The sequence below is a fragment of the Brachyhypopomus gauderio genome, chromosome 4, assembly GCF_052324685.1.
Source record: "Brachyhypopomus gauderio isolate BG-103 chromosome 4, BGAUD_0.2, whole genome shotgun sequence".
Classification (NCBI taxonomy): Eukaryota; Metazoa; Chordata; class Actinopteri; order Gymnotiformes; family Hypopomidae; genus Brachyhypopomus; species Brachyhypopomus gauderio.
The window spans coordinates 25506624-25516254 of NC_135214.1; the positions used below are offsets into that span (position 1 = coordinate 25506624).

At 42.0% G+C, this 9631-nt stretch overlaps 1 protein-coding gene across 2 annotated transcripts in view; it reads left to right on the forward strand.

Annotated features, from left to right (window-relative positions):
- Positions 1-3018, forward strand: part of LOC143512691 (alpha-2-macroglobulin-like protein 1) — an 11885-nt gene extending 8867 nt beyond the window's left edge. For both annotated transcript variants that reach the window (XM_077003289.1, XM_077003290.1), the window contains exons 27-36: positions 1-99; positions 223-297; positions 476-638; positions 838-1031; positions 1409-1624; positions 1830-1948; positions 2034-2142; positions 2216-2281; positions 2428-2533; positions 2758-3018. In XM_077003289.1, coding sequence (XP_076859404.1) covers positions 1-99; positions 223-297; positions 476-638; positions 838-1031; positions 1409-1624; positions 1830-1948; positions 2034-2142; positions 2216-2281; positions 2428-2533; positions 2758-2804 — 1194 coding nt within the window. In that variant the 3' untranslated portion in view covers positions 2805-3018. The remainder of the gene's footprint in view (positions 100-222; positions 298-475; positions 639-837; positions 1032-1408; positions 1625-1829; positions 1949-2033; positions 2143-2215; positions 2282-2427; positions 2534-2757) is intronic.
- Positions 3019-9631: the final 6613 nt, after the last annotated feature.

A 9631-nucleotide genomic window follows, 5' to 3' on the forward strand; every position in this document is an offset into this window, starting at 1 on the left:
CAGGAAGTCATCAATCAGGCCAGGACATGGCTGGGCGATCAGCAACAGGAGAACGGCTGTTTCGCCTCAGTGGGCAACCTCATCCATGTGGACATGCAGGTCAGGACACTGCAGAGCCGCTGCCACCTGCTGGTGTGGGGTGTCACTGCACTGTGGCATTTATTACATGTTGCAGCACTCCTGTGGGCCAGAGGGCTGACTTGTTCTCTCGTTCTCTCTCAGGGTGGAGTGGACAATGAGGTGACCCTCTCGGCATACGTCACAGCTGCTCTGCTGGAGGCAGACACTCCCGGGACGGTGGGTCCTCTTCCTTGGGCAGCTCCCCTTGAACAGAGAACTCTGTACAGACAAACTTCAAGGACACGCAGGGTGCACGTCTGAGTGGTGGGGTGGAGTCTTCTGTCTGTTCTTCAGACAGACCTCTAATAGTAAAATGGTCTGAATGAACATTGTGGATGATTGTGTGGTACGGCAGGATCCCGTGGTGACCAAGAGTTTGGGGTGTCTGAGGAACGCCTCTGGCCAGGTGAACTCCACCTACACCATCGCCCTCCTCTGCTACACCTTCACACTGGCTGGAGACCGGAAGATGAGAAGCACCCTGCTCTCCCGATTGGACCGGCAAGCCATAGTGACGGGTCAGCTCTCACTTACCCATTAAACCCATCAGATGGCAGATTCACACTTTGGTGTGAATGTGGAGGTTGTATGTTTTAAATGAGCAGTTATGGAGACTGAAGGTTGTGTATTTGTTGGGGAATGTTGGTTACTAGAGAAAATCATGTTGGAGAGTTTCTGCTGAGTGTGCTCTATGCTTTTATCCAACATCTCCATCAGTGGACGGGCGACACTGGAGCAGTAGGGGTGACAGGATGGTGACGGACTCTCTGGACGTGGAGACGACCTCCTACGTGCTGCTGGCTGTGCTCTCTGGACCCCTGCTGCCCCAGTTTGACCTGGGCTACAGTGCCAGTATCGTCCGTTGGATGGGACAGCAGCAGAACGCCTACGGGGGGTTCGCCTCTACACAGGTAACCCACACCTTACCTATGGGGTTCGCCTCTACACAGGTAACACACACCTTACCTGTGGGGTTCGCCTCTACACAGGTAACACACACCTTACCTGTGGGGTTCGCCTCTACACAGGTAACACACACCTTACCTTTGGGGTTCGCCTCTACACAGGTAACACACACCTTACCTTTGGGGTTCGCCTCTACACAGGTAACACACACCTTACCTTTGGGGTTCGCCTCTACACAGGTAACACACACCTTACCTGTGGGGTTCGCCTCTACACAGGTAACACACACCACATTTCACCTGTGGGGTTCTGTTATTTCTGTTTCTGATGTTACTTAACCCTCATTATTGCTTTTGTTTTGTAATCCCTTTTCTCTGCTCAGGACACTGTAGTAGCTCTTCAGGCTCTGGCTAAATACAGCACTGCCACCTACAGTCAGACGGGCACCGTTACGGTCACTGTGACGTCACCCTCGGGCTCGACCAGCCAGTTCACGGTGAACCAGAGTAACAGGCTGCTGTACCAGCAGGCCCAGCTGCAGCAGGTGACCGGGGAGTACAGGCTCACAGCAGCAGGACACGGCTGTGTGTTTGTGCAGGTCAGTCAGATGCCACGTCCTCTGCTGATCGTGAAGCACCCTGTGTCTCTTGTTCTGCAGGTCTTTAGTTCTGAGTAGTTTCTTGGGTTTAAAAATGGACTGAAATTTGTTGAATAATCAAGTTATTTGAATTATTTAAATGGCATTTGTGTACCTCATATGAACAGTGGGAGGATGATGTATACCACTAATGGTTTTCTTCCAGTTCACCCAGCATTACAACATTCCTCCTCCCAGTGACTTCTCCTCCTTCAGCATCTCAGTCAACACAACCTCAAACTGCAGTGCCCCATCCCCGACTATCGGGGTCGCTGTGAATGTCACGTGAGCTCTACTACAGAATAAGAACTAACATTGGTCTCGCATATAAAGTCTGTCCATGTGACTGATTTACTGTTTCGCCATTCAGGTATAATGGTAAAAGGACAGTGACTGACATGGTGGTCATCGAGGTCACGATGCTGTCTGGGTTCAAGCTGGTTCAGAGGTCGCTGGTGCCAGTGCTTGGCGAATTAGGGGTAACTGCCTTTGACCTCATTGAAAACGCCCATCATGTCGGCTGGTGTGATCATGATTAACCTGTTCCTACAGGTGAAGGATGGAGCTGTGAAACGTGTGGATCAAACGGAGAGAAACGCCATCGTCTACCTGAACGGGGTGAGAGCAGACGATGAATATCAGTTCAGAGGCTTCAGAACAACTTTCCTTTTTCATATGAATAAACAATATGGTGCTTACACAGTAAACACAATGTTAACAGTGGAGTCTACATGGTTATTTATGCTGACGTCTTCGTTCCCCAGCTGAAGAAGGGAGAGCCCCAGACCTACACACTGATCATCCAGCAGGACGTACCAGTTCAGAACCTGAAACCAGCTGTAGTGAAGGTCTACGACTACTACCAGCCTAGTAAGAACCAGTCCCTTCATCTTCAGAAACCATCAGGGGGGTGGCTGCAATATAAGTGAAACGTACAGATGAGTCTCACTTTTTGGGAGGGGAGATGACCAATCTCATTCTACTTAACTCTAATGCATCTTTCTTCTTAATTATATATTTAGCTAATTGACACATGATGCAATTACACGGTGTGCAAAAATATAACCCCTTATAATAATGCTTTATTTTTATAGGCGATGGGGCAGTCACTGAATACACATCCCCGTGTACCACAGTGTAGGCCACACCCCCTGCTTCCTGTGCTGACAACGGTCGTCATGGTATTCTGCAGTGTACTATGAGAATCTGGGCTTTTACCTGATGTGTAAATCTGATCTAATTTGACTGTTCTGATGGGTGTGCAGGAATTATTCAGCTGGTTTAATTACTGCAAATGCATGAGATGTGTATGAAGAACATTAAGACAATGAATAAATCTTATCTGACTGAGCTCATGTTGCTGTCATGTCATTTTTCTTGTTATACAATACCCTTCAAAGCAGAAATGTGCTCATTGCGTCTTAGTTGTATTCTTAGTTGTCACTTGGTTTCCCAGTGTCCATTTGAAGTCATTCTGTTGAGGGTTAATGCCATAGAAACAGGGACATCATTCCAGTGAGCAGTTCCTGAATTTGTCTTACTCCCCACAACCTCAAACACATCTGGAGTTCTTCAGCCGTTCACTCCGCAATTCACATATGTTCAGTATAAATAATGTAAATGTGTGGTTAACTTAATGGTGCAAAAAGGAAATGGATACAGACAACTACCTTACCAAGAATTTCATACAGGTGATACAAATAATCCAAAATGTATGCTATAAAAGAGCAGCTAACAGTGAAGGCTGATTGACCATGGCATGCCCATTTGTAGAGAATCCAGTAGATGAGGGAGCGTGTGTAGTGCGCAGAGCATTCATGCTACCAGCTCCAAGGTCATTCCAGGACAGGACAGATCCACTGGGCTTTCCGGATGACTACTTATTTGAGCGCTAGTGATGGGCAAATGAAGCCTCTTGAAGCAATGAAGCTTTCCAACCCTTTGCTTTGCAAAAAGGTTCATTACTCGAGGCTTCATTCATCACTCACTAGTGACATCTGCTGGTGAAACTGTAACAGCCTCGTCATTCAGTTGGATCATACTTTCAAAAATGTGTAAATGCAATATTGTCACAAAGTTTCCATCAAACTCATGTTTAGTAACAGGAGAATCATTTAAATCATACTTAATTGTCATGTTTTAATTATTAAAATGATTTGTAGCCAATCTAATCCTTGACCATTAGTGGTTGTGTTGGGTTTTCTTGTATGTCATGAACGTATTTGACAATGAAGATATGTTGTACTTTACTATGTTGGGAATTGAGTGATTGTTGAGTGACTGAATATTTGGAGTTAGAAACTGATTAAAAAAAACAGAATGTGTTTTAAATAATTGCTTCTTGGGGCTTCTAGATCTGGTTTGGCAGTCATGACCTGGTGGTTAGGGAAGGGAAGTGGTTAGGGAACTGAGCTTGTAATCGGAGGGTCGTGGGTTCGATCCCCAGGCCTGAGGCCATGACTGAGGTGCCCCTTAACCCTCAATTGTTCACTTATATAAAAATGAGATAAAATGTAAGTCGCTCTGGATAAGGGCGTCTGCCAAATGTAAAATGTTTTTAACATTACAAATAAGGTTTGCCTCTTCCAATGGTTTTAGTCTGTTTTTGATGTGTGAATCTGATGTACATCCTGATCAAACAAAAAGAATTTAGAACGTTCCAGATTTTAAATTTAACCACCTACTACAACACGAAGCAACAGGGTTCATAGCGCTTTTATTTAGAAAAACGATACGCAAAATGAAGCAATGACGTGGCCGATGTAATGCGAGGCCTCGTTTGTTGCTGATCACGTGATTTTGCTCAATATGACACAAGCTCCGAAGCGGGGCTTCATCGGACACGCCCCTTTTTACTCGGTACACGCTTCGAAGCCTAGCTTCAGATGTCCCATCACTATTGAGCGCTACAGGTTCAGAAGACACTATTATATATCTCTGTAAATTATTGGTGCCATATATTGATCACTAGACGTAGTTAATCTCTTACCAAACCCCAAACGGTCTGTATCACTTTGCGTTTCTTTGCCAGTCGTGTATTTCTGTACAGCGTTGGGGATGCAGAACATCTTAGTAAGGCAACGGTCTGCCGCAAAATTCAAAAGGTTTGCCTTGCGCTTAAGCGCTTCCTTAATATATTCATCAAATTCCCTGGTCACAGAGGCATCCTTCCCATAATAGAAGCCTTTTTCAGAACAGCTGATATGTATTCATGAGAAGTGTTGGTTTGATCAGTAACTTGGAGTTAAACGTATGTGATTTAACAGACGCTCTTATCCAGAGCATTTACCGAAGTGCTTTGTATTCATCTTGATCAACTATTTCATGCTAAAATTCATTCAATTCACGCATTAAATTCTCCAGGATTTCCAAATGTCATTGGTGCTATAGACTGCACTCACATCTGGATAAAGGCTCCATCTGGACCCATGGAGGCACACTATGTGAATCAAAAATCATTTCACAGCGTCAATGTACAGGTACATGCAAGTTTTGCCCACCCAACAGAAATTGTAAAGCATGTCGGTCCATGGGTTTGAACAACTTTCATTCTGTCACTTTTGCCATTGTTCTAGATGGTTTGCACCATTTCTATTTCCAACATTGAGGCAAAATGCCCCGGCTCGGTGCATGATTCAAGAATATTTCGTGCCTCCTCACTGGCATAGAGGTTTGCCCAAGGTAAGATTACTAAAACCACACAAAATAGTGCAGATTTGGCCTCAGTGTTTAACTCTACTCCTTATAATCGTAGGTGCTTTTCCTGGCTAACTGCTTGGGGACAGGGGTTACCCCTGCCAACCTTTTCTCCTTACCCCATATGCAGACCCTACAACAGATGCAGAGAGGAGGTTAAATCGTGCACATTCCAAGACAAGGGCATGCATTGAGATGGCATTTGGACAGTTATAGAGCAGATTTAACTGCTTGCGCCATCTCAGTCACCCCTGAGAGAGCCTGTGACATTGTAGCACAACGTGGCAATACTGCAGAAAGAAGCAATGCCAAGAGTGCAGTTGGAGCAACAGGATGACGACATTTTAATTGCAGACCACATGGATAGAGCTGTGAGGGACATGTATGCAAACACTTTGATTAATGGAATATTTTGTTTGCATTGGTTCATTAACACAACATATTAACTAGAGATGTCAATTCCAGGTTCATAGATTAAAAGTCCTCACCAGGATTTTGCTCAGGCTTCCTGGATTGTGTTGATTCCACTAATTTTACCTGGATTGCCAATTAGAAAATTTTGCAAGCTTGAGCAAAATCCTGGTGAGGACTTTTAATCTATGAACTTGGAATTGACACCACTAATACCTTTTTTGGAAAGAGAAATGTATTGATTGTCTTGCTGAGCCTGTGGACAGAAGAAACTTTGATTTACTTAGCTTGCAAAAACAAGCATATTAAAGTGAGACCTTTTTGCAAATACTCACATTTTTCTCCATTTTCTTTATTTCAAGCTCCAACTTCCGTATTTGTAGTTTTTTGTACTGCAGATCTGCTTTTTTACATTATATATCTTGGAGCAAGTACCTTTTGTAGATCTCCCTAATCTCAGATTCCTTCAAGACAGAAGTATAGTCAAGATTGAGAAGTATTTATTCATGTTGAACTGCATAACTACTACTCACTTGTTCTCTTGTAGAGATGTGAGCTCTGGACATGGAGGCCTGAGGGTCTTCTCTCTGTTCTTCCATTTCCTTTAAACTCAACACAAATCATGAGATCACAGCACATTAACAGACAGATACATAGACACACACGCCTTACAGCTGGCGTTTCTGAACAGGCAGACACTGTGTCCTCATCCTCCTGTACAATCCTGGATGGTCAGGCAATCTCCCCCTGCAAACAACAAATTAGACAAGTAAATGTTATCGAACCTCAGGGTTCAGTCATAAGAAATAGGCTGGTTTATGGTACTCACATCATTGTCAAATACAGGAGGATCCAAAAGAGTCAGCACAAATATATAAACGGTCTGCCCACCACAAATTTGAAAATATAATTATTAAATTCTGATAATAATAATAATCTGCAATCATTCCAAACTAATAATTACAGTACTTAATTAAATGTATAAAGATATGATATGATATGCTACATCCACAACATTTATTGGATAGAACTGCAGCGGAACCTTGTTCCTCAATTCAGTTTCCCAGATGGCGAAACTGACATCACACTGCTCAGCCAATAGAAGCGGTCCAGCTAAGCTAAGCCTCAACTCTAGCCTAGTACGGAGCAGGTTTGTTCAAACGTATATGTTGCTGTAGTAACTGAGCGAGGCTTAAGTCTAGCCTCTTTCGTGGAACCGAATTTGAGCAAAATGAGCCAGGCTTGTCTTAAAAAGCCGGCTTACTGAGTTACCTCGCTTCGTGGAATAGCCCCTTGTTCTCTTCTGTTCTCTTGTGTTTGTGTTTTTGTTTATGGTGGGGCTCTAATCGTAGCCACGTGGGCAGAGGTTAGTGCCAAATTGGTTGCCCTGTATTCCTATTTGTTGAATATTTTCATCTATCTAATATCATGGCCTTTTTTTGGCTGGGATAAATTATTTGCACATCAATTATCCTTTTGTACATCTAATCTTGATCGTGAGTTGTGAAGAATGCAAAACCATCTGTCAGTCTCAAAATAAAATCAATTTGGACTGAGAACGATTAAGACCGTTTTTTAAAATCTCATAACTCATATCTCATAAATTAATTTGAAGCAGTGTTTCAAGACATTGTGTCGAAGCATGTATGAAATATGACATTCATCTGACTGCCCCTAAATACTAAATATTAGGTGAAGTTAGGAAATTGCCCAAGTAACTACAAATTACTGCAGATTATTGTAGCTAACTACAATGTAATGTTGAGATTACTGTTTACTATTAGACGGGCAAGTTTTTTTTTGCTGGACGTTTTTTTTCAGCAGTGTTTTCACTTCCACTTCTTTCATTACAGACAAGGACTTCTAATTCTTAAATTATTTTTCAGTTTACAAAAATTAGACGGATACGACGGAAACAAAGCATTGTGATTCTAGCTACATTTGTCCACAGTACCGGATCAATTTCTGTCAAAATAAAGGTCCCTGGAGATAGTCCATTTTAAAAGAGAAAACATATTTAGAAAATAATAATAATAACAACTCTAAACTAACCCTAATCTTGGTCCTTCTATTACATGTATAACAATTCACATATAGTAACTGTACAATCAGCACATAGAATCCTTTTGAAGTCCCGGTTAACAGAAGTGCTGTAGAATTATGCCTTACTGGGAAAGTGCAAATACATTTACATTTATGGCATTTGGCAGACGCCCTTATCCAGAGCGACTTACATTTTTATCTCTTTTTATATACACAAGTGAGCAATTGAAGGTTAAGTTCCTTGCTCAGGGGCACCTCAGTCATGGCCTCAGGTCTGGGGATCGAACCCACGACCCTCCAGTCACAAGACCAGTTCCCTAACCACCTGGCCATGACTGCCCCCTCCCCCCCAAATAAAAATCAATACAGTACATTGTGTCCATCCCATTCCTATTTTAGATAACAGGTTGTGTACAAACTGTCAAAAAAAGAGTTATCACCTATAACCCTAATACTAAACCTTCGTTATGGTGGCATAACACAGCCAGCCTATTTATTCAAAATTCCCAAAATATCAGTCCAAAACCTGTCCACAAGGGGGCAGCTCCAAAGTGTGTATACATATACAGTATGTACCCTTCTGTGTATAGTCTTTCCAAGATCAATTGCTCATATCCAGTCAACACAATGTAAGAGGATTAGGGTAATTCCTCTGGAGCATCTTGTATGGACTACATTTCCCTACACTCCCCTAATGTATTACCCTACATTTTCCAGTTTTCCTCAGCAGTGCCACATAACCATAAGACTATGTTACTATGGTTATTAAATGTCCCATTGAAAATCTTATAAAACACACACTCTTTGTGGTGTGATAATGTATATAACTTACATAATTCATTGTCTTTGTTATTGCTGTTGCACCTTGGAATGTATTTCCAAAAAATAGTCTGTTCAAATTGTACTTTTTGACAAATTTCTTCAGAAGACATAAAAACTCCCTGTGAAATGAGGCCCCCTGATGTCCCCATAATGTCACCTAATCACTCAGGCAAGAGCCTTAAGAGCAGTGGTGAAAAGAGGACACCCTTGTACCTCAACCCTTGACCCTTGACCCTCATCCCTCGTGTCATGTAAAGCTATTAGTTATCACTGCAGCTTTAGGTTCACTTACATGATCTTTTTCCACTTCCTAAGACATAATATTTTAATTAAGATTTAATTAATTTATATTTAACAAAAAATCATCCATGAACTAATAGAAAGAAGGAACTATGTACACTAAAAATTGCGTTTATGTTTTCAGGGTGAACAGCCTGTAGTCAAACTACTGTAGTGCCATGTTTATACTCATCAAAGTGACATGTTTAGATTAATGAAATCGGTGCCATTGTAACTGTTCTGCGTTGTGTTGAAAATGATGAGGACGCTCAATCGGATGAAGTCATTTATTCCCTGCACATGGGTTGATAAAATGATATTTATGGTGGGATAAAATGTGGAGTCTGCCTAAACAAAACAAATGCCGTATTATAATTTGGACTTTCCAATACGAATACATTAAGGCCAACAAAAAAAATACAAAACGAGAAAACATCACACAAATCCAATTTATAGATCACCTTACATATTAGGTTAAATTTATGTTAAATCTAAGACATACAAAATAGTGCAAATATGGATTTTAATAACTTCTCAGACCCACGATTATCCCACCTAGCTGCAGCAATGTAATTCTCTTCCCGCTGCAGAAATCCCACAATGCAAAACGGTATAGACCAATCACAAAATAAAAGTCTCAACCCATTTATGCAGGATTTAACAATTTAACACCGTTACATACACCCCCCTTAAATCCTGCTAAATTGGGAACGTAAA